The 23,263-nt window shown below is 52.1% G+C and overlaps 7 protein-coding genes across 7 annotated transcripts; 4 read left to right on the top strand and 3 right to left on the bottom strand.

Moving 5' to 3' along the window:
- Positions 1-122: 122 nt before the first annotated feature.
- On the bottom strand, positions 123-2,311 carry BDW47DRAFT_103145 (dicarboxylic amino acid permease agtA). The gene is made up of 5 exons (XM_024812010.1): positions 1,989-2,311; positions 1,879-1,936; positions 1,806-1,812; positions 1,564-1,724; positions 123-1,498 (listed from the first exon to the last, which is right to left on the bottom strand). The coding sequence occupies exons 1-5, from the start codon at positions 2,143-2,145 to the stop codon at positions 178-180; spliced, it is 1,704 nt and encodes a 567-aa protein (XP_024673513.1). The 5' UTR covers positions 2,146-2,311; the 3' UTR covers positions 123-177.
- A 4,072-nt stretch (positions 2,312-6,383) lies between these two features.
- On the top strand, positions 6,384-7,149 carry BDW47DRAFT_103143 (uncharacterized protein; the record flags this gene model as incomplete). Its single annotated transcript, XM_024812009.1, has 2 exons — positions 6,384-6,442; positions 6,521-7,149. Coding segments are annotated over exons 1-2 (397 nt in total), but the record flags the coding sequence as incomplete, so codon positions are not given.
- Positions 7,150-8,567: 1,418 nt separating this feature from the next.
- On the top strand, positions 8,568-9,917 carry BDW47DRAFT_116564 (glycoside hydrolase family 76 protein; the record flags this gene model as incomplete). Its single annotated transcript, XM_024814951.1, has 3 exons — positions 8,568-8,777; positions 8,836-9,285; positions 9,348-9,917. The coding sequence occupies 3 exons, from the start codon at positions 8,568-8,570 to the stop codon at positions 9,915-9,917; spliced, it is 1,230 nt and encodes a 409-aa protein (XP_024673511.1).
- Positions 9,918-10,562: 645 nt separating this feature from the next.
- On the top strand, positions 10,563-12,572 carry BDW47DRAFT_124490 (type-X family DNA polymerase; the record flags this gene model as incomplete). The annotated part of the gene is made up of 1 exon (XM_024816266.1): positions 10,563-12,572. The coding sequence occupies one exon, from the start codon at positions 10,563-10,565 to the stop codon at positions 12,570-12,572; it is 2,010 nt and encodes a 669-aa protein (XP_024673510.1).
- Positions 12,573-14,168: 1,596 nt separating this feature from the next.
- On the bottom strand, positions 14,169-19,063 carry BDW47DRAFT_103139 (aminophospholipid-translocating P4-type ATPase DRS2). Its single transcript, XM_024812008.1, has 3 exons — positions 15,918-19,063; positions 15,541-15,844; positions 14,169-15,487 (listed from the first exon to the last, which is right to left on the bottom strand). The coding sequence occupies exons 1-3, from the start codon at positions 18,836-18,838 to the stop codon at positions 14,639-14,641; spliced, it is 4,074 nt and encodes a 1,357-aa protein (XP_024673509.1). The 5' UTR covers positions 18,839-19,063; the 3' UTR covers positions 14,169-14,638.
- Positions 19,064-19,535: 472 nt separating this feature from the next.
- On the bottom strand, positions 19,536-20,728 carry BDW47DRAFT_103138 (exosome non-catalytic core subunit RRP45). The gene is made up of 3 exons (XM_024812007.1): positions 20,530-20,728; positions 20,339-20,458; positions 19,536-20,279 (listed from the first exon to the last, which is right to left on the bottom strand). The coding sequence occupies exons 1-3, from the start codon at positions 20,691-20,693 to the stop codon at positions 19,685-19,687; spliced, it is 879 nt and encodes a 292-aa protein (XP_024673508.1). The 5' UTR covers positions 20,694-20,728; the 3' UTR covers positions 19,536-19,684.
- A 229-nt stretch (positions 20,729-20,957) lies between these two features.
- BDW47DRAFT_124487 (Cwf15/Cwc15 cell cycle control protein-domain-containing protein) lies at positions 20,958-22,936 on the top strand (the record flags this gene model as incomplete). The annotated part of the gene is made up of 10 exons (XM_024816265.1): positions 20,958-20,967; positions 21,025-21,047; positions 21,098-21,174; positions 21,223-21,507; positions 21,558-21,813; positions 21,864-21,899; positions 21,952-21,964; positions 22,397-22,461; positions 22,542-22,610; positions 22,736-22,936. The coding sequence occupies 10 exons, from the start codon at positions 20,958-20,960 to the stop codon at positions 22,934-22,936; spliced, it is 1,035 nt and encodes a 344-aa protein (XP_024673507.1).
- Positions 22,937-23,263: the final 327 nt, after the last annotated feature.

Here is a 23,263-nt window from a genome sequence, read left to right as displayed (position 1 = left end):
TTTCAGTCACCCTCAAAAGATCAAGTCGTGGCTTGCTATACATGTACACCCTAATATACAGATACTTGAAAGACTAGAAAAGAAAGAAGAAGGAGGACAAGAAATATAAAATCATAACCATTCAACATGTCATCAAAAAAATATATGAAGTAAATAAGTACTATCGAAAATACAATTCTAGAATAGCCACGAAACAAAGACACGATAGAACCAGCTCGCATTGCCGTGTTGCTCCTCGTGCTCCGCCTTACGGGCCAGATACTCGGCCTCCTCGCGGTCGATGATATCCTTTCCGGTCCAGAGGTCCGCCTCGTGGGGGATGACGCCCTTGCAGCGGGTCGCGATCTTGTAGCCGAAGATGAGGATGAGATAGAGCGGGATGCCGAGGTAGGCGGTGATGAAGGTCTTGTAGTCGAAGGTGCCCCAGTCCTCGTTGCGGGTGAAGCAGTCGTAGCTCTTGGTGAAGGAGATGAGGATGCAGAAGGCGAGGGCGCCGTAGGAGCCGGCAATGCCGAAGGGGGCCTTGTAGGCGAGGTCGGACTCGGGGACTTGTTGGGCTTTGCGCGCGCGCACGAAGTAGATGTGGGTGACGAGGAGGGAGATCCAGGTTAGGAGACCGAAGATGGTGACTAGGTCGACGAAGTAGCCGAAGACTTCCTTGGAGTCGCTGGAGACGTTCATGTAGGCGAGGCAGGCGAAGAGGGCGCAGAGGATGAGCGCGTAGACGGGCACGCCGCGGCGGTCGGTGCGCGCGAGGATCCGGGGCGCTTTGCCTTCTTTGGCGAGGCCGTAGATGGTGCGCGTGGCGATGTAGAGATCGGAGTTGGCGGCGGAGAAGACGAAGACGAGGATGCAGGCGTTGAGGATGTGGGGGAGGGCGGGGATGCCAGCGAGCTTGATGGCGACCACGAAGGGCGAGGCGGAGGCGCCGGTGTTCTGCTCCTTGGCGAAGGCCAGGTCCTTCGAGTCGTAGGGGACGAGGGTGCCAACGAGCAGGACGCTGATCACGTAGAAGAAGACAATGCGGTAGAAGGTCAACTTGATCGCACGGGGGATGGTGCGGCGCGGGTTCTGGGCCTCGCCGACGGTCACACCGACCAGTTCGGTACCCAGGTAAGCGAAGGTCGCCGACACCATGGTGGCCCAGAAGGCATAGAATCGCCCGGCGGCCTTGTTTTCATGCTGGATGTATGTGTTGAAGGCGCCGGGTTCCTTCCAGTAGCGGAATCCTTTGCGGTCGTGGTCGGGACCGCCGCCCAGCATGAGGATGAAGGACAGCAGGATCAGGCCGCAGATGACGACGATTTTGAAGGAAGACAGCCAAAACTCGAATTCGCCAAAGAAACTGACACCGAAGTAGTTGATGGCGATGATCAGCACGAGAAAGACGGTGATCCAGACTCCGGGATTGACCCGGTCTGCGTCGATCCAGTACTGGATGACCATTGCGCCGGCTGTTAACTGATTTGGTGTGATGATGATATATTTGAACCAGTATCTGCATCACCGACTTTGTTAGCGAGTGCAAGCAATTTGCTGTCAGGGGAAGTATGGGGCACGCACGTCCAACCCATGGCGAAACCCAAGGCCGGGTCACAGAAGCGAATGGCATAACCAGTGAAACCAGAGGGAAGAGGTAACCAGGAAGCCATCTCTCCGAGACCGCACATGACCAGATAGACGATGAAACCGACAAACGAGTATGAGATGAGAATAGCTGCGGGCTGTAAATGAGTTAGTTTTCTTTTTCTTTTTCTTTTTCTCTTCTATCTTTCACTGTTTCTCCGATGGTGGAAATCACTTACGCCAGCCCTAAGGTAAATCCGTTAGTACTTTGCCCTCTATAACTTTCATTGAGAACGAGTATTCCAAACTTACTTCGCAAGTGCCTCTCCCGTTCCAATAAGCAGACCTGTACCAATCGCACCACCAATAGCTATTGCGCTTGTTAGTCCACCAGCCTTGTCGATTCTCCCGGGGAAGCATACCAATCATAGTAATGTGACGAGCTTTGAGGGCGCGATGGAGCTCCGAGTCTTGCTCCGAAGCCAGCACACCTTCTTCGGCCTGACTGATTTCGCGCGATGAGACTTTCCCGACGGGCATGCCCGTCGAGAAGTCATCCTTCTCGCCCAGGACTCCCATGTTGAAAATCCCGTTGGATACTCTCTGTTTGGGAATAGATCGACACGCGTGGCTAGTGGAAGGGAATTGTGTACACAAAGCCCTAAGCCAAGATCGGGAGATGTAGAGAGAGGGAGGGAGAGAAGGGAGGTAGAGAAGGAGGAATAAAGTAGAAGAGAAGTGAGGCGGGGGAGGGGGAAGGGAAAAGGTTAAAAAGAAGAAGGATGCGAGAGAGAATTTAAAAGAGTAAAAGAGGAGCTGACGGGGGAAGCCGAGGCCTCGTCCGTCCGGATGCTGTGCAAGCTGGCGGGCTGATAAGCAGGGTCGCCAGCGCTAGTCTGGAGGATTATTCTCATTATGCTCTGTTATTTGTCTGGTTGCTCTATTTGTCGTTGATTAATCCTTTTCGTTCTAATTTCCTTTCTCGTTTCCATTTCAATCAATTCCTTAATATATTTTAAATATTACATTATTTTATTTCCATCTAAGGTTAGTATACTCTCCCAGACTAAAGTCGAAGCAACAGCTCAAACCAGTCAAAGAAACGAGACGGTCAAACAGCCTGATTGGATGGCGTGCGAGGGACCCAAGCACGTAGGGTGGTAGCCGTAAACTAAGGTCGGTCGGTAGCAATCCCACGCTGCACTAAAACTGTGACAGGGATCTCTAATTCATTTTTCTTATTTCTCGCGTGGGGAGAGGAGGAGAAGGAGCAAGAGAGGCAGGAATGGATGATGCCAAGAAAACAGTTGGGAGGCGGATGGTCTTGGCACGTTATCCACCCAATCAGCATCCGACTCCACACCGGACTCGGTCTCCACTCCGGGGAAGAAAACACGGACGGGAAACCAAAAACAGTCGAGTTAAGCACCTGTACAATCCGACCTGGGGTTTCCCATTAGTCACAGAAACGGTCAAAAACGAGGTGGAAATTGGTCTGACCCTCCGACGGACCACAGCGAATCTCTGCGAAGATCACAATGGGGGGAATATGGGGAAACGTGGCTGATCAAATACCGGTTTCGGGTACCATATTATGATTATTACTAGTATCTTTGATTCCTTATTATTCTCAGTATCCTTGAATTAAGAGAGACGATCCTACTGTATGCAGCCGAAACATATCCGAAGCAAAGCGAGCGGGTCGCGGAGAGGACTTGGATCAGGTCCAAGCGCTAATGTGCTGTGGTCATGAGGAGTAGCCTGGAGTGACGGTTGAACCCTGCTTGTCACCCCTGTCACCCGAACCGACCCCTACCCACATCTTATTTTCCAAGACTTTTGACCACGTGAGGTGGTCTGACACAGGGCACAGTTCGAGGGTGCCTGGTCCGACCGAAACGGGAGACAAGGTATGTGGCGATAGAATGGATAATCATAGATAAACTACCTAGGATGAATGGTACCCGATTGATTATCTCTGCCAGCACCCCCGTGACTCGTTTAGGGTTAGATCTACCCGATGACCATCGCCCAATCACATCCCGGCGTTCTCTTATCTTCCCCCGTATCAGGCTATCAGCAGCCTGGAAGTCCTTCTAGAACCTCCAAATTCAACTGATACTACAGTAACTAAGTTTAGAGTCTCGCGGCCCATGTGGCCTGGGATGCGTCCTGCATATCCGGGCCTACTACCAACCCGATCTCAAATTTTTCTCGGGTACTTTCATCCTGGTCGAAACGAAATCCGAGGAGGAAAGGGAACCATGGATTCCCTCCGGTGTCTTAGTGTGGCAAAGGGACGGGCTGGTCAGGACTAGCCTCTTTCCCCAGACGAGCACGAAGGTTCCCAGTCCCACCTTTCTACTAACAACCGTCTGTATCCCCCCTCGGGCTGACCCGGTGGGGGCGATTTTAAAACTCCTCGCCCACTGATAGCAATGCTGCACGGCTCTGGAGATTCCGCTTGTCTTTTGTCTTTGTTTATGTATCCCCACTCCCTTGACCTATGGCAATCTGGGAAATTGATAACGCCTTCGCTAACCGAGCCCCCTTAGGTAAGAGAAATTATCTGAGCCTGCACCCCGCCTTCTCTCGCTTCCCACTTACCACTTCCATGCTTATCTGGACCGACGGGATCTTGGAGAGGTGGGTCGGCTCCATAAACTCCGAGAGATAAACCAGCACACTCGGGCACACATCCTCGGGGACGGAGAGAGTCTCTGCTGTGTGTGTCTGAGGAAGAACAAGAAATTAAGCCGGGACCAGGGTCAGAATCCAATCCCACATTTTCTTGAATCTCGGACCACCGGATACGGCTATCCATGGAGTGGTCAGTCCGGAATCCTGAATTATGCTCCTATCCCCCTACCAAGCGGACCCAGGCTACAAGCCAGAGCATAAGTGTTCTCTGTCTGTTGATGCCGAGTTATTTCCATGAAGCGGCCCGCCAAGTCAATCAGAGAACCCTGACCCAGGCGGGATGCGGCGGAGATTCGAACGTAGCCGGGTGCCAAGGCAAAACCCTATTGACCTACCCTATTTTTTTATTTGTGCCTGGTCATGATTTGTGATTTTGGACTGTGGATCTCGACCTATCTTCTTGGCTATCCCGAACTTCGTGCGATATTCATGAAGAATCTGCTTATATGTCAACAGGCTCTGAAGGGTTTGACCATGCTCTTAGGTAAAACTAGCCCCTAGGTTATCGGAACTTACTGATCACCACCGCCGAGGTCAAGACAGACACCAGCAGGGAAACCTGATGAATCAATGATTACGTTGAGAATTCTAGAGATTCACTTTGTTGGTAATGGTAGCAGAACTTGTGATTGATATTTAGTTTCTTCAACGACCATGTCATCTTCAACATCACTTTAGATTTTTATGCCTAACTCGGCATGCACACAGTTATGCCAACAGATACATCAGATACTATACTATTTAGATACCAAGTAGCTGTCCCTAGGTCTCCCCAATCAACTAAGCAAACGATGATGATCCTCCCTCAATATTTCTCTCGTCTCTTTCACAACCCTACCAGGTTCATAACAAGCCAACAAGCAATTTATGCAAATCCCGCTATCTAATCTACCCAGGATTCACCGATTCACCGCTGCCGTATTGGTGATGGCCTAGTAGGTCGAGAGTGGGTCCTATCCTGTTAGGTATCTTACCATATTCCTGGGTAGCAGGGGTGGACGGCATTTGTGATTAAGATGTTTATCCAGCCTATTAGCATGGTTCTAGAAGAATTTTCGACAGGTTGATCTTCAAGGTACCGAGGCAAGTAGACGTGTTATACTGCTGTTCGCCTGCTTGTATTGGCTTATCTGGGTTTAGGGTACGACTAGCATGCTGCGCACAATTATAGCGTAGAAAATGGTGGTGAACTGAGGGTTGCTATTATTATTTCTTGAAAATCAGTCCTAGAACTTGACTTTATGCGGTCAAGTCATGTTTCGTATGCATCTGTCTATCCTCTGAGATCAATTGGTCTGAAATATACTAATAGATAGAGTAAATATTCTTTGTCTATGGACATAGTAAGCGGAAAGGTATACCTTTCGTGGAACCTGGTGAGGATATTCAATTATCATACAACATAGGTAGGATCAGATAGACCATGTTAATACAACAGTGCCAGGGGAGATCCTCATTGCCATGCTACGAAAAGTAACTCCGTGAGATCAATAGAGTTCCTAAACAGTCCGAGAAAATACTGGGTTGCATGCCAAGCAGTTATTTTAATCCTAGGCGTAGTCTGTTAAAGAATATATAGTATTCAAGGTGAATTACAATTATTCTGTTGATCCCTACATTATGTGATTAACATTTCAACTGTTACTGTGTAGACGTTGTCTACTTTTACTTACATCAGAAACTGATCTCGTCTTTTGAGCTTTTCTATCCTGTATATCTTCTGGCGCCTCTGCCCAAGCATTCTTCCACAGGCTGTCCAGTTATCGCCAACTACTTAATCGGGTCTACTCAATACTTTATAATTTCATACTTAATTCCGTACATTAATAGCCAGTAGCTTTGAATCAGACGTTGAAACGCCATATATTGAAGCTGAATACAATAGAGATGGACATGCAACTATATCCAACGTGCTACGCGTCCTCATTATACAATCCACCCTATGCAGTGAACTAAGCTAAGCAGACTCTGACCCTGTGTATATGATGGGCTGACGCTGTGGCGATATGATGCCTTGGTGTGTGTATCTGGGTCTCTAATCTAGTGGTGACGTCAAGTTGACTAGCTAGCCTGGAGCTTCTTATAAGACCTCTTCACCATTACCCACAGGCATTGTCCTTCTCACACCAATCCTTTCTCCGATAATCAACAGTTTATATACTCTCCAAAATGCAAGGTATGTCATTTTTTAACTGGTGGATTGTGTCCATCTTCCCCCCACAAACATATCCCCAGCTAACCCATCCCCATCCAGCCCTCTGGACACAGCGCTCCTCCGTCACAAGGAGCGACGCGAACATCGTCGCGATCGTCTTCAACCTCCCAGAAAACACCGCCGGCGCCCCCAAATTCCACCTGGAACCCATGAAACTCACCATCAGATTCCACACCCGCGACAGCTCCTCCGCCGAGAAGGACCACCTGTACAAGATCGAGTTCTGGGAGGAGGTCGACGTGGACAATTCGAAACGGAGCAACGACTCTAGCAAACGGGTCACGTTCATCCTGCGCAAGAAGCAGCGGAAACTTCGCTACTGGCCTCGTCTGACCAAGGAAGAGAAGCCCCCGTTCCCGATCAAGAAGAATATGGAGCATGTTAGTTTTCCCCCTTCAGTTCCTTCTTTTTTCAATGGGAGGTGTATAGAATAAGCTAACGGTGGTGGATGGTACAGTGGGTGGAAGAAGATGACCAGACGTTCCATCCTACGATCGATCTATCTTGGATAGACTAGGGCCTCTAGGTGCTGGCGCTTCGCGTGGAGGAAAGATCAACGGTGTATAGTACATAATTGGACTGGGCTTGGTATCCCATTGTATGTTAGTAGTATCCGCCCGTGAATGGGAATTATATACAATGTTAGCAGCATATAATCTGTACTACAGAATGAAATCAACTTGAATGACCTGATTTTAGCATACTGCGTGTATCCGGATCGTCCGAGAGTGTGACATCACACCGTGAGACAATGCAGTTGTACACTGGAGATTTGTTGGCGTGACCAACTGATGAGTTGGCTGTAATTCAGTACAGCAGATGTATCGATGTCTCAGAGGACAGAATCTGACCGGTTTGAATTCGGTCTAGTCTTACACTGTCCACTGTCCACTGTCCAGGGTGTTGATCGACTGTAGATGATCGATCGGATCTATAAAGCAGATCATGTGATTGAGTCAGCCAAGACCCACGCTGGATTTCCTGAATTTCTGGATTTCTGGATTTCTCCCCGCTTCGTCAAGAAACACTTTCGGACTCGTCTCAAGATGCTCAATCAAAGGAAGAATCAGAGCTAATTAACCACACTAACTAGTGAAGAAAAGAAAACAACAAATCAAAACACAAAGGATGGCAGGCAATGACAGTCCACCAATAACACTCCAGAGACAAAACCGGCAATACGGATGGATCGGCGTCAGCAGGATGAAAATGCACCACGAAGGATGATTAGGCTGCGGACGGGCTCACGACTGGGATACCCGGATGCAGCAGGATTACCCAGTATAAATCCTTAGGGAACGAATCCTGGTAGGAATGCGGGGCAATTCGAAGAAGAATGTCGTTGTGGTGTTGACCCAAGTCTCCAGGTGACGATGGTTCATAATTCATCTCTCTTCTTCTTCTACCTTTGGACCTGTCATTCCTCATACATAATCAAGGGACTGGAGATAAATTTGGAACAGGCAGCGACCATTGGGACCGTCCTTGGCGAATTGTCGTTTCTTCCACGACCGACTAAACCAATTCGAATCAAATTTGCCCCCCTTTGACCCTCCCTAGAACGAATAGCAGATTGGATCTAGGCCTTGGCGTTCTCCTTGGCCGCTTGGCTTTTCGCCGGTAATTGTCACTTCAATTTACTTCCCAAACTGTGATCCCTATCCCCCTTTCATCTCTTCCCCCCTTCCCAGAATACGTTCTAGCCGTTGTTTCCTCTTCTTTGGTGATCTTTGGTTTGCCCCCCCCCCCTCCCCGCAGTCCGGGCGCCGATTTCGCTTCCATCGACTGGAACATTGTTTACGATCTATCTACGCCCTTCCGGACCGACCGACCGATATCTCTTGACGAAACGCGGTCATACAAGAAAAGCAGGGGGAATGCGCGGTTTGGGGCTGCGACGCCTCTGCAGGGCCGCGCTGCTGCTGTTGCAAGCGCAGGCGGCCCTGGCAGATATCACCATCGAGGTGAACAGTAAAGGTATCATTTAGCCACACCCGTCTCTCTGGCGAGGGATTCCGGCAGGGATGCTAAGATTCCATGTTGGTTAGATTCGTTAACGAAGGCCGGCACGGCCATCGCCGACCCCATGATGCAGTTTTACAAAGACAACCAGACGGAAGGGATTCCTGGGAAACTCACTGACACTTGGTATATTGCTGGGAGCATGTTCATGACCTTGATTCAATACTGGCACGCCTCCAAGGATGATTCATACAACAAGGTCGTCTCCCACGACTTAATGTTCCAGTCCGGGGAGAATCACGATTATTTCTCCTCCAACTACAGTCAATGGCTGGTAAGCATTGCCCCCGTTGTCGCCGTAGGAAGATTTGGACGCTCATCGAGGTGATTAGGGTAACGATGATCAAATGTTCTTCGGATTGGCCGCCATCACGGCTTCGGAGACCGGGCTTCCGGGGATCGACGGCAAGCCGTCATGGACGTCGCTGGCTCGGGCCGTTTTCAACATGCAAGTAGGCCGATGGGACAAGACCACCTGCGATGGGGGAATTCGATGGCAGATCTGGCCCTACCAGGCTGGATACACGATGAAGAACTCGGTCTCCAACGGCGGGCTCTTCGAGCTGTCTGCGCGACTAGCCCGGTTCACCAAGAACGACACGTACGCCGACTGGGCCGACAAGATCTGGGACTGGTCCGTGACAACGCCTCTGATCAATGAGAAGACCTGGTTCGTGGCGGACTCGACCTCGAACGAGGCCAATTGTAAAGACGCCGGCCGGACGCAGTGGACTTACAACTACGGTGCCTACCTCACCGGCGCGGTGTTCATGTACAACTACGTCAGTGCTCCCCCGTCCCCGCAGTCTCGGGAAAATGTTCCCTCGGCTAACCTCATCTCTAGACCAACGGCGATGCGAAGTGGGAGAAGCGGGTCGACGGGCTGCTCGGGTCCACCCTGAAGACCTTTTTCCCGCAAAAGTTTGGTGGCAACATCCTGTCCGAAGTCGCCTGCGAACCCATCATGACCTGTGACCGAAATCAACTCGGCTTCAAGGGCTACCTAGCCATGTGGCTGGCGTTCACGGCAATCCTCGCTCCCAAGACCGCCGAGCAGATCATCCCCAAGCTCCAGGGCACCGTCGTCGCCGTGGGAAAACAATGCTCCGGAAAGTCGGAGAACCTCTGCGGGAGCCGATGGTACCAGCCCAACTGGGATGGCATCGAAGGCCTCGAAGTCCAAATGGCCGCTCTGGGCGCGGTCACGTCCAACTTGATGATCATGGAGTCCCAGAGCCCCAACACCATCGACACGAACCCCGATGCGGAAGAACACCAAATCGACTCGGGCAAAGACGACGATCCCAACAAGCTGGATCCGATCAACACGGGTGACCGCGCGGGCGCATGGATCCTGACTACTATCATGGTGATCGCCATTGGCGGCGCGGTGGGCTGGTTGATCAAGTCATAGTGGTCTTGTCTCGGACTTAATTAGCGTCGGGCTGTCCTCCCTGGAGCCATGCCATCTATTTGTAACTCTATGGCCTTTGTGGGGATGTAGGGGTCTGTCAGGACAGACAATTTGCATTTCTCTGTTTTTTTGCCTTCATATAATTTCACCTCATGGACACACACAGGCGATGATGAAGGGAGGCTTCATTCCCAATCATCTGTCTGGCGGTTGTCCGTTATACCCGTGTGTTTTCTTATATACTGTACAACTAGATTGATCTAAATGGGGGATAGCGCATCGATCCTCTTTTCTCAAGCTTTTTATTCAAAGTACATTTCCCACCATGGTCTCAATTTGCCCAATGCATACTTCGGATTTGATATCCCGGATCTGGCAGTCGGTTCTTTGATTGAACCTGAAGTGGGCGTGCCAAGAAATATCTCAACCAGCCAAACGATCGACAATGATGACTTCATTTTCTTTCTTCTTCCCTCCCTTCGTTCTATACATTTACGATCTCACTGCTTTTACCCAAGAATATACCATGCTTTCTTACTTCTTCCCTATATGTTGCTCCAAAATGAACTCTCATTTCCGCCAATTGACCTGAATCTTCAAACAGGGCCCTCCCCCAACCCTTGCAATGGCGGCAAATCCCTTACCATGTCCACCGAAACCCACCCCGACGATCTAGACAGCGCAGACTTCTCATCCTGTCCCCCAATATTCGTCCTTCCAACACATCTCAGCTTGGATGAGCTTCACGAAGTCGAAGAGCACCTCACCCAGCGCGGCGCCCAGCTAACCTACAATGTCGCCGAGGCGCAGCTCTTCCTCGGCAATATCAGCCAGAAGAAGCGCGCTGCGCTGGAATTGAGGTCGCGGGGGCTCTGGACGGAGGAGCCCGCTGGGCTGGCACGAGATTATCCGGCTGTGAAGCGGAGGCGTGTTGAGGAGGGTGGGCGTGCGCGAGTCGAGGATCGTGCGCCCGATGAGGTCATTGACCTCAGCACGGAGACGGAGGATGAAGCGGACGGTGTGGGGAGTCGCCATGATTCGGGCCGTCATTTGAAGCGACCAGCGCCGTTGTCAAACTCCAGTCCGGAATCGGGAGCCGATGGTCTCCGAGTCGTAAAGCTCGAATGGTTGAACCGCTGCGTGGAGGAGCGCCGGTTGGTCCCCGTGGACTCGTTCGTCGTGTACCAAGCTGTCAAGGTTAAGCGTCCGGGCGCGAAGCCCGCCGACCCGGTCAACGCAGTGAAGGGCATCCTGCAAAGAGCCAAAGAAGATGCTTCCAAAGCGGGCACCATTGTCTCAACCCCTCCAGGCAGACGCCCAATGGACACGAGTCCATCGTCGCAGCGTCCCCCTCCCAAACTATACCGCCAGACCACCTCCGAGAACGAGGAAGCCGTACCGCTCCCTCCCGCACCCTCCTGGGTCAAAGAGCGCGTGATGTACGCATGCCTACGCTCAGCGCCCCTCCACCCGCCCAACGAGCGGTTCATCTCGCAGCTGCTCAAAATCCGCACAATCCGCGAGCTAACCCTCGACGAGATCGGCGTCCGCGCCTACAGCACGTCCATCGCCGCCATAGCCGCCTACCCGTACAGCTTCCGCAGGGGCTCAGAGATCCTAGCTCTCCCAGGCTGCGAGGCCAAGATCGCGCACCTCTTCGCTGAGTTCCAGCAAAGCGAACACGGCACGCTCTCCGCAGCCGACGCCCTCACCACGGACCCAGCCCTGCGCGACCTCCACACATTCAACCAGATCTGGGGCGTCGGGCCCAAAACCGCCCGCGACTTCTACTACAAGCGCGGATGGCGCGACCTCGACGACATCGTCGAACACGGCTGGGACTCGCTGTCCCGCGTGCAGCAGATCGGCGTGAAATTCTTCGACGAGCTCCTAACGGGCATCCCGCGTACTGAAAGCGAAGAAATCGCACATACGGTCCGCCAACACGCCAACCGCGTACGCCCATCCGCCGAAGGCAGCCCCGAAAATGACGCCCGCGGCGTCGAATGCATCGTCGTGGGCGGTTATCGCCGAGGCAAGGAATCCAGTGGCGATGTGGATATCATCCTTAGCCATCCCGACGAGTCCACAACGCAGGACCTCGTCGTCGACGTCGTCGCTAGCCTCGAAGCAGAAGGCTGGATCACGCATACCCTTGCGCTGCACACGATGGCGTCATCTCGCGATCAGCAACCCCGTCCTGTGCCCCACGGCGACGGCTTAACCTCTTCTTCCCATTTCGACCACCTCGACAAGGCTCTCGTCGTGTGGCAGGACCCGCACTTCGACGACGACCATCACAACGACGACGATAAGAACCCCGACAAAGAGGAATGCCAACGCCAACGCCGCAAACGCAACCCCAACATCCACCGCCGTGTCGACATCATCATCTCGCCGTGGCGAACAGTCGGGTGCGCCGTGCTAGGCTGGACAGGCGACACAACATTTGAGCGGGACCTGCGACGGTACGCGAAGAAAGCACATGGCTGGCGGTTTGATTCTAGCGGGGTGCGTCAGTACCCGACTACGACTGGGCAGGGGGCGATTGTTGATCTGGAGGGTAGCGGGGAGACGTGGGAGGAGAGGGAGAGGTTGGTTATGGAAGGGTTGGGAGTGGGGTGGAGGTTGGCGGGGGAGAGGTGTTCGAGGTGAGGATATATTTTTTTATTTACGCTGTGAGGTACTATTGTGGTGTCGTATATACTTGTCTATAACTACCCACTATATATCTATCTGTATCTATACACACTGTGAAGCTATTCTGATTCCCAAAACGGTTCGATTCCTTCAGCTGTTCCTTAAGCTGCTGTACATCGACCTGGACTCGAATCCACAATGTTCTTATACTCGCATTTTCTTATCTTCCACACCTGTACTTGAATATATATGAATACTCTCAGATATCTGCTAACCATGGATGCCCCAACGCCTGACGCGCCGTAAGCCGTTTCGCCGGATCAAGGTTCGCCAGTCCACTGATAAGATCCTCGAATGCCGGATCTGTAACTTCGGGCCACTCGGCAAAAGGTCTGTATGGGATGTGCTCTTTTAACCTCTCATTGCACAGCATCTGCACAGCCTCGCACCCTATCTCACCATTCGCGAGATGCCCCACCAAGCCGCTAACTCCTTCCTGATCCCCGAAATACGAAAACTGTCTCTGTAGACGGATAAAAAGAGGCAGAGCGCCTTCCGCATAATGCTTCTTGAAATCCTCATCAGGCCCGAGGATAACGCGTCCGAGGACGACGTGAATACAGTTTCCCACTGGGCTAGTAGATGTCTTGTTTTTGTGACGAAGAGAAAGAAACAACGTACAACAATACTGAAGGAAAATACATCCGTCGGTTTATTCAGCTCGCCCTTGATATGCGCTTCGGAACTGCGCCAGTTGTCCTTTTCTGCTAGCATACCCTTGATACATCGGCCTTTTGGAAGGTGAGCTGCGTTTTCGAGATCGATGAGTTGGACCCGGTTGATGGAGATATTGTGGCCGTCGGAGGTACAGTCGACCATGATGTTATCCGGTTTGATGTCTAATGCCAATCAGAACTCGCGTTGGTGATAACTTTGGAGACATATTTGATTACCTAGATGAACAACATCCCTATTATGCAACTCCGCAATCCCCAGCAAACTATCCCTGAGAATCTCCCTCCGTGCTCGCATAGATATTGCCCTTCTAACGAGACCCAAAAAGTCATCCTTCAAGTACTCGTACACGAGGACACGTTCGGCCTAGATGAGGCTTCTCTTGAATCAACTTGCTGAACTCATAGTGACGGCAGGTTGCGCCGACTAGTTCTTTACGTGCCGTTTGAAACGGCCGTTTGAAACGATCGTTTGGGTTAAATCAAGATAATGTTTTATTTGGCCCTGTGAAAGAGGTGTCTAGCCCTAACTCTGCAGTTTGGAGAGGATGCGTGACAAGGCAGTTTATCTTCGTAAAGTAGGTCTGTTGGACAGTACATTGCATCTCCAGCCTAACCGGTTTTGGGAAAACAAAGGGAGCTATTGTTTGTTTGATTATCTAGCTAGAAGTGGGATTTGTTATGATGTAGTTCTTAATTGACTAGATGTGATATCTGTTCGTAGTTTGATCTGTCTCGGAGCAAAACAAGTAGAATTTTCTGTACTGCCTGACTAGACCAGCTGACATTAGAGACTAAATCTGGCTGCGAAGGAAGCCATATTGCGCCATTTTCCGTAAGGCTGAAGTAGAGGGAACACTTGATGTGGTCGAGGTTGGGTTTAGCTCAGCGGGCGAAGAGCAGTGGTCCAGAATGGAACTGCGGCCGTAAACAGCCTCAGAGTTGTCATATTCGGCGTCACGTTCACAGGTCCTCATATTCTAATTGTAGTATACACTCGTCAACCGCACTCCACCCACTGAAGTCACGCCTTTTTCGACAGCATAAAACGGTGGTATCTTGATTGATACCACCGGTTTCAATATTGACCGTAGTTAAAATGACAACATCAACCATAGCTAAGATGATCACGAGTAAGAAAGAGAAAAAGATAAGATAGTATAATAAGAAAATAAGAAGAAGGATAATGATATGGAACCAAAAAATCAATACAAGATCCGCCTGAAATGCACACACAATACAGCTTCAATCAGCAGATGGACAGAAAAATAAAAAGGACAAGAAAGTAAATAGTAAGCGGTGTGAGAGGAAAAACAGAAATCAAGATCAATAACAATAAACCAATCATTATACGAGAGCCCTCGAACTCGTCATTTCACCATATCTACCACGTCCCCGCGTCGTATCGTACGCGTTGACCACGCGCATCTGCCCGCCCTCGTCGGCCTGGCTGAACGCGTAGCCGCGCTGTTTGCGCATGCGCTGCACCTGCCGCACCTTGCGGATGGCCTTTTGGAACTGCTCCATCCGCGGCCGGTAGTCCTGGACGTTGTACTTCTGGATCTCCTGCACGTGGTGGTAGTGCTGCGGGTAGTACATGCGCTTGGCGTACTTCCAGGCGTAGTCGCGCATGAGGCACAGGCAGGGGAGCACCACCGCCATGAGGTAGAAGATCGGGGAGGTGAATATCCGCGGGACGGTGCCGTAGTATTCTTCGGAGAAGCCAATCGCCGGCGCTGCGTACCCGTAGGCCGGCAAGAAAACCAACCAGATGACCATCGAGCCGGGGATAGCAATGAACGTGTACTTGGTCCAAATGTTCGTGATCAGCGCTGCCTTGCCGAGCACCGTGGCCAGGACCGCGGTGTACAGGGCCGAGCCCCAGACCCAGTGGCCCGCTGTTCTGCCATCCGCTTGCGGGAGATCGTAAAGGAAGATCAGCTGCGAGAAGATGTAGAGGATCAGGGAGTGGTAGAAGCCGTTGAGGATCCACGACCAGAAACTGTGCCGTTTGAAGAACACGCCCTTTTGCCCAAGCTGGTACAGCTGGGGATACCGATCCAAGAGTCGGGCGGAGATGAACTGATCACAGATGCCCATCGCAAACGGCGGAAGCACCGTGAAGAAGACGTTATAGAAGGAGAGTGTCCAGGATTCGTAGATAACTTCACCGGAGAACGCATTTTGGAACGAATACTGTCACGCCTGTTAGCATTGGAGGGGCGTTTGAGGAAATACGGTCCACCCACCCAAAACTGCGTCATGTAGAGCGCAATGTTCTTGTAGAAGGAATACAAGATAACTCGACTGATCCGGTGATAGCTCCAAGCACCATGGACAAGGAGCAGCTTGCGAAGGAAGCGGAACTGTGCGATGGCAACATCTGCAGACCGGGCGGCTTGGAGGCCTTCGACACCGCTGATACCAACACCAACATGAGCGGCTTGGATCATGGAAACGTCGTTAGCCCCGTCGCCAATAGCTAAGAGAAGGGACTTCAGATGGCGCTTGACAAGCTTCACGACCAGAGCTTTTTGAAGCGGGGAGACACGACTGGTAGAACGTTAGTTGGCATGGCCTTGCACGTAACTCAAAAGAGGGAAGAGGACGAAAATGATAAGCTTACCAACAGATCACAGCCTTGCACATGACAGCCAAATCCAAGAACAGTTTCTCCATGTCCTTTTCCAGGGCGAAAGTCAGGGATCGACCGTCGATGACGAGGGCCAACGGTTCGGCTTCACCAGCAGCACTTTGGCTCTGGACGGCCTGCATCTTCTTCTGGATGTTATCCCGTGTATCTTGAGCGGTATCCTCGTTCACGATCAACAATGTCATGTCTTCCGAGATGAGCTTGCAGGACATGCCAATGTTGATGGCCGTTTCCTGTCGATCACCGGTCAACACCCAGACCTTGATACCCGCAGTCTGGAGGGTGTGGATTGTGTCAGGAACACCATCCTGCAGTTTGTCCTCAATCGCCGTTGCTCCCAGAAGGAAGAAGTCCTTCTCAATGAGCTCGGAAGCCTTGTCCAGCTCATCCTGACGGTTTCCGCTGACGGTGGTGGCCGCCTTGTCGAATATTTGGTACCATTGTTGGAACTCGTCCTCTGAAATTTCGCGCATCGCCAGACACAACGTCCGAAGGCCGTCCGATGCATACTCTTCCAAATGTTGTAGCGTCGCCTCGACGATAGGGTTGTGTGGGTTCAGACGTTCGAGGATGACCGTGTCCGCGCCCTTGGTGTAGATGCGGATCTTCCCATCGGGACACCTGAAAATGGTCGACATCCGCTTCCTCGTCGAGTTGAACTCGCACACCGCGAGCAGTTCGTATTCATATTCCTGTCCATCGGCCTTGAAAATCACAGACCGGGGTCTACGGTTCGTGAAGCGATATCCCAGCGTGGCAGCACCGTCGACCAGGGCACCTTCGTCGGGAGACGCCGCCTGATATTTGATCACGTCGGGGTCCTTGTCCGACTTTTCGGGAATGACTGTGTGGCAAGTGGCAAGTAAGGTGAGGAAATGATGGATGGCCCCGGATGACGGATGGGATTTGAGGTTCTCCTGGAGCTGTTTGAAGGGGTGAACGCCGACTTCAACTCCGTCTTCCACCGTGGCCCGTCGGTCCTCCGGAACATCTTCACCGTATTGAATGCCAGCGATTGTGCATTGCTTGAACTCCATCATGTTGCAAGTCAGGGTGCCCGTCTTGTCGGAAAAGATGTACTCGATCTGACCGAGCTCTTCGACCAACGATGACGTCCGACAGGTGGCGGGAGTGTCCGTCTTGTCGTAGTAGATGTCGAGATCGGAGTTGATCAGGAACGCCTGGGCATATTTGACGATCTCGATCGTGACAAAGAGCGAAATGGGCACCAGGTTGGAGTACAGGACCCAGTAAGTGAAGATATCCAGAACGAATTGCTTCACCGGGTGCGTGTTGCCGTAGTCCAAGTAAACCAGCTTATCCTGCTGCGTCTGACGGATGATCAGGTCGCCGACAGAGCTAATCACGCTGAGGGCGAGCAGGATGCTGACCAGCATCAGAATCTGGATGTTGACCATGCGCTCCACCGCCGTCCGCTTGATCGGCGTCGCCGTGGCATTGCGCATCAGTTTGGTTTCATGACCGGTGAAGACCACGATCCCGTGCACCCACGGCGTGTTCCGCAGTGTCGCTCCTCGAAGGAGAAGCTGGTCCGGCGCTAAGGGCAGTTCCTTCTCGCCGCCTCCGGCGTGCATGGTCAGGGTCGCTTCGTAGGTGTAGAGACTGCTGTTGGGCTGTTCGGACCGGATCCGACCACTCAACCTGCTGAGGTCCGCTTGGCTGACGAGGTGAGCCGTCTCGGGGATCGCCTGCTTGATCTTCAGGTTGGTCTCTCCATCCAAGTTAGCGGTTTCGATGTAGCATAAGCCCTCCGGCTCCGAGGAGGCCAAGAGCACCATGTCGGCCGGGAACGGTTGTTCGGACTCGACGCGAATGATGTCCCCGACCGACACATCGACCCACTTCGTCTCGTGGAAGGCCGAGCCCTTCAAGACCTGCGTCTTGGAGTAGTTCAGGGACTTGTCCGACGACCTCCGCTTGTAATCCTCCACCAACTCCTTGATGGCAGAGACCAGCAACACCACGATGAGCGGGCCGATAGTGGTGTATCGATTGGTGGGCGACACATTCGGGATCTGCTGCAGGACCGCGGTAAACAAGAAAAACAAGTTGGCATATTTGGAGAACTGTTCGAACAAGAACTTCGGGATGAAGGTGAAGACGTTGTACTTGGCCGTGGACACATGGTTGTTGACGAACTTGTGGGCTGCGTTGGCGGGAGGATTGTTCAAGACGATGTTTCGAGGACCCAGGGTCGAGGGGTCAACCTTCCGCCGGCCAAAACCGAACTTGAAGCCGGGCTTTTTGGTCTTCCTAGGCGCCCCGGCCGCAGCGGACTCGTCCGGTTCAGCGCTGTCGATCCGTGTGGCACCGGCACCATGTTCCGTCAGGGGAAGGTCCATCTCCGAGTATTCGGGGCCCATGCCCAGCATGCTTTTGGCCCTCCCCATCAGCCCGCCTCCTAGACCAAGGATACTGTTCCGCTCCTTGGCCTGCCGCACGCGGTGATCGGCCAAGCGGTCGTCCCCATCATCCATGTAGTAGTCGTGCATCGACCGGTCGTCTCCATAGTCGTCGACTGAATAGCGCCTGTAGTTGTCCAGTCCGGAGGTCTGCGAATAGGTTCGAGACATGTCGTTGCCTGAATACGGATCGCTGACGAACGAACCCGCCTGAGACGGGGCATGCGCCCCGGCCGTCAGATGGACACCAGTATGCGACGGGACCTGACCGCCGACGAAGTTGTCGTAGGACACCGAGGGGCGCGGTTGGAGGTGGTCGGAGTCGTCGATATCGTACCGTCGCAAGAGGTGTTCATCGTTAACGGGGGGGCCGCGGCCTGTGTTGTAAATGGGAGCGGACTCCTCCAGCCCCAACAGATCATCATCACGGCCAGCGGCTGAATGATGTCCGGGAGGCCTACCGCTGGCCATGATGTTGAAGGTGGACAGACACCGTCACTGTGATGGTGTGCCCCTGGAGCATTGATCGAACGACCGGAATCGGAGAGGGGAGAGGAGGGGGGTTAAGGAGGGCGTGGAATGGAAAGGCACGAGGCGCAAGGAGGGGAGGAGACGGAGAATTACGAATGGACACGAAAGTGGATAGGGAATCGAGGTGTAAGGTCCTTGTGCTTATTCCAAGAAGGAGAAATAGTAAAAAAAAAAAAAAAGGAATCAGCCTGGCAGTGTCGGCGAAGGTGCAGGTTGACGGCGGACAAAGACGAGCGAATGGAGAGAGCGTGAGAGAGTTCCCCTAGTGGCCCGAGAGGCTTAGCGGCGGCCACTAGTCGCGTTGGTATTATTAGCAGTGATATCCTACGATCTGCCTCAGACCTGCTTCTCCGGGCTTTCTTTCGGTCGTCTTTTTTATCAGATTGACTGTCTCCCTTGGAGTCCTGGAGGTTCTACGGAGTACGCTTTGTTTCTTTCTGGTGCGTAACCTCTACTCGTCGACGTCTCTCTACCTGTAACGGATGTGCGTCATCGGCCCCGTCCCGAACAGCCATCGAATCAGCATGAGACAGGCGCAACGGTGTTGCATACGCTTCGTATGCTCTTTAATCTATGGATGACGGGAAATGATTACGGTCGCTGGGAGTAGGTCTATGCGGATATGTCGGGACTGACAGGCTTCCCTACTTCTCCTTTAAGATACAAGTGTTTTGTTCTGAAACGGAAGTGTCAGACAAAACGGTCCTTTGATCGCTGGTTTATAATACATGCTGCCCAAAGTAAAATCGGATTCGTCGTTTCAATAGTTGATCGAGGTTTGAAGCGTTACCGGTCATTCTCCGCCCGCGATTGTTCTGCGAGCCCACCCTTGCCCCGCTTGGCCAGATCGGCCTGCAACGCCTTGTCGATGACCCCGTTGATCTCCTTGACCTTCTCCAGGGCAACGTTGGTCTTGTTGACAAACACCATAGCATCCACAGGCGATCCCGAGAACTTGGACACGAAGCAGACATCGCCCGCGTTGTTAAGGCCAATCACCACGTCCGCCTCGGACGCCTGTTCCTCCTTTCGGGTCGCATCCAGGATGACTAGCTTGCCTTCGTCGAAAGTGTGGAAGGTGACAGCCAGTGGCTTGTGGGTGATGTTGAGAGCGACCGGTACCCGCTCGTCGAGTCCGTACACAATCACCTGTCCATCCTTGACGACGGCGTCGGGACGCCGGAAATGTAGCAGTCCGGCCATGATTCCGATACAGGAAGCGTCAACAAGATTCCCATCGTAGTCGGTAATGTGTACGTCAGCTCGGATACTCCAGCAGCTGACTCCTTTCATGATGCAGAGGGACTCGGTGTCCAAAGCGTTCGAATGACGGACCACGCGATCGAGCGTGTTGGTCACGTAGGTCTCCAAATCTCCCTGTCTGTAGAAGGGTCGCGTCAGAAGAATACGTAGAAGGGATACCACGACACTAGAACCTACCGGCCATTGTCCCACGCAGGCGAGCCCATGGCAGTCAACTCCAGGGCGATGGTGAACAGGCCATCGAAGGGGCGGTCATCGTGCGGCTTCGTTACTTCCGACGAGATGCGAACAATGAGACTGTAGAACCACCATCAGAAACAGAGAAAAACAGCTAGACAATTGTCCATAAACCGATTTGAGGAACTCACCTGGTCTTACCCAGCTGCACTTTCACATGCCCGTATTCCTCCCCAAACGAGACTTTCAAAGGACGGAGCTGGTCAGCCTCCCGGCCATCCAGTCTCACGCCTTCGCGCAGCGCATTGAGGATAAAATCGCGCTCGGCAATCGAGAGCGGTGCTTCTTTATTCATGATTGCGGAGGGGAACTCGACCCCAGCGGGGTCTCAAAAGCGGACTTTCTTCTGGAAATTTGATCCTGCGGATTGTTCCGCTGCGTCACTGGACGCCCGGAGGATCTTTGTTCCATTCACAGACCAATCATATACCCAGGAACGCCAGGCGGTCTGTAATACTGCTGACTCATCTCATCAGGGCCGACTTTCGTGCTTCACTTCATCGCTCTTGTTCAAGAAACAATCCCCATCAGAACCAAAGACTGAGAGTGATCGCCCACCATGACTACAGGTATAACCACTTGAAGGAGCCTATATCTTTCGAGTTGGTGTGCTAACAATCTCACAGCCCATAGGCCCACATTCGACCCGGTACACACTCCGTCCGTTCTCCATTATAACCAGCCATTAACGAGAAACAGGCCCAAGGGAAAGAGGCTCTCCGCGGCCCAGCCTACCACCAGCGCCTTCTCCCCGCCTACACGCACCTGAAGACCCGGTAAGTGCCGACAGTCCGACGACGCGACTCCACTCTGACCGTACCAAGTCAACAAGGCCAGGGAAACGAAAGCGAGAGCCAGACACGAGATCTGCGCGCAGAGCTTCTCCAGGCCGAGGCGACTCATTTCGCGAAGAAGAACGGTGTCCCCGTTGATGCGCCTGCTATCGACAACGGAACCCCTAAGCGCCAGCTAGAAGATGCACCGCCCGGCGGCGATGCTGCGGGAATAGAGGAAGATCCGGAGGCGAAGCGACGGCGAATATTAGAAGAGTCGCGCGATATAGACGCCGATTCAGATGGATCTGAAGAGGAAAGCAGTGACGAAGAGAGGTCCGTCTCCTGCGTTCGAAGGGGTATCTGGAGATGCTGACTTTTGGTAGTGACGACGACGAAGACGAATCGGCCGAGCTGATGCGGGAACTGGAAAAGATCAAGAAGGAGAGGCTCGAGCAGAAAGAGAAGGAAGAGCGCGAACGTGCGGTCGAGGAAGAGGAGAAACGCGAAGTCGATATCGCCCGGGGCAACCCCTTGCTCAATGCTCAAGAATTCAACATGAAGCGCAGGTGGGACGACGACGTGGTGTTCAAGAACCAAGCCCGGGGTACGGAGGACAAGCGAGGCAAGGAGTTTGTTAACGTATGTGGGCGATACTGTCTATTGAGGATGGCACTGACTGTTCCATGTAGGATCTGCTACGATCGGATTTCCACAAGAGATTCATGGTAAGTGATTCGATGCGGCTTGTCAAGGTACGCTACTAACCACCGAGAATAGTCAAAATACGTCCGTTAGTCGTTGCTGTTATTGTACAGAAGTGTGGCAGGCACCATATCAGCAGCGCCAAGGATGGACAGCTATGGGACTTTGGATGGGAATCCAGTGAATATGATACCATTACTCAGATAGGAATGACAACCGACTTAATTAGATTATTCATTTCTGCTTCTTGTCATATGTGCCTAGTATTATAGTGTAGGGAATCCCTAAAAATGATCGACAACGATACTGCAGGCAATAACACCCGCCGCCCGGCACCCCGCCTTCACGATCGATCAGTCAATAGTATCATGCGCATCATTTCACCAGTAACATCCAGACAGGCAGAAGACATCAAAGTCAAGATGGAGTCCCAGCCTTCATCCAAAGCGTTGCACAGTCAGTATAATTTGTTTCCCTCAATACACGATCCACCTAAGCACAGAAAAACTGACAATCGCAGACCGCATCAACACCAGCATCTCCCAACTCCTCCAGCGATACGAGAACATCATGGCCACAGCTACAGTACACACCTCACCATTCCTCTCCACAAAACAAATGGAGAAAATACAAGAACCTCCAATCTAATGAGCTGACCCCGACAGGCCGAAAACACAAGCCACACATCCACCGCCATCGAGACCTTCCAACTCGACGTCGAGTCCACAGCGCTGGTATGTACCATGGCCTACATATAATACACGCCGCCACAGACAGGCCTCCTCTATATTATACCTACCCATGAGTCAATTGATACATTGGCCAACTTTATCCAATAACTACTAAATAAACCAAACAGGTCCGCGCCGCAGAAGACATCCTCGCTCTAACACGCACCATGAAAGAAACATGGCTCTTTGGGAAACTCGATACACTCGGCGAGGATGAAGCCGACGTGAAGCGCAGGGAGGAGCTTGAGCGGAATGCCGTTGCGATTCAGAAGGCTATTGCGGATAGTGGGGTGTTGAAGCCGGAGGGCGGGGAGAGTGGGAAGCAGTGATATTTTTTTTTTCTTCTCTTTTTTGTTGTTCTTGCGAGAAGGTTTCTGGTTCTTGAGTTGGAAGTCTCATAGATGGTTGTTGAGCTTTTGTTAGGAGTTGCTGGGATGGTGTTTGTGATGGCGTTTAAAATGGGCGTTGTTCATGAGATATAGTATAGTATAGATACCCGATATGGATAAATCTGATACAATATTGTCAACTTTGATCCTACCTATGCAGGACTATCGGTAGACAGTTTATACATTATTAAGGTAAATAAAAAAGCAGTGGGTGGTGGGCTTCGCATCCGCATATATCAACCAATACCGATAACATTATCGATACTG

The sequence above is a fragment of the Aspergillus candidus genome (assembly GCF_002847045.1).
Source record: "Aspergillus candidus strain CBS 102.13 unplaced genomic scaffold BDW47scaffold_13, whole genome shotgun sequence".
NCBI lineage: Eukaryota > Fungi > Ascomycota > Eurotiomycetes > Eurotiales > Aspergillaceae > Aspergillus > Aspergillus candidus.
The sequence above is the reverse complement of the archived record's forward strand: the minus strand, read 5'-3'. Positions and strand labels throughout refer to the sequence as shown.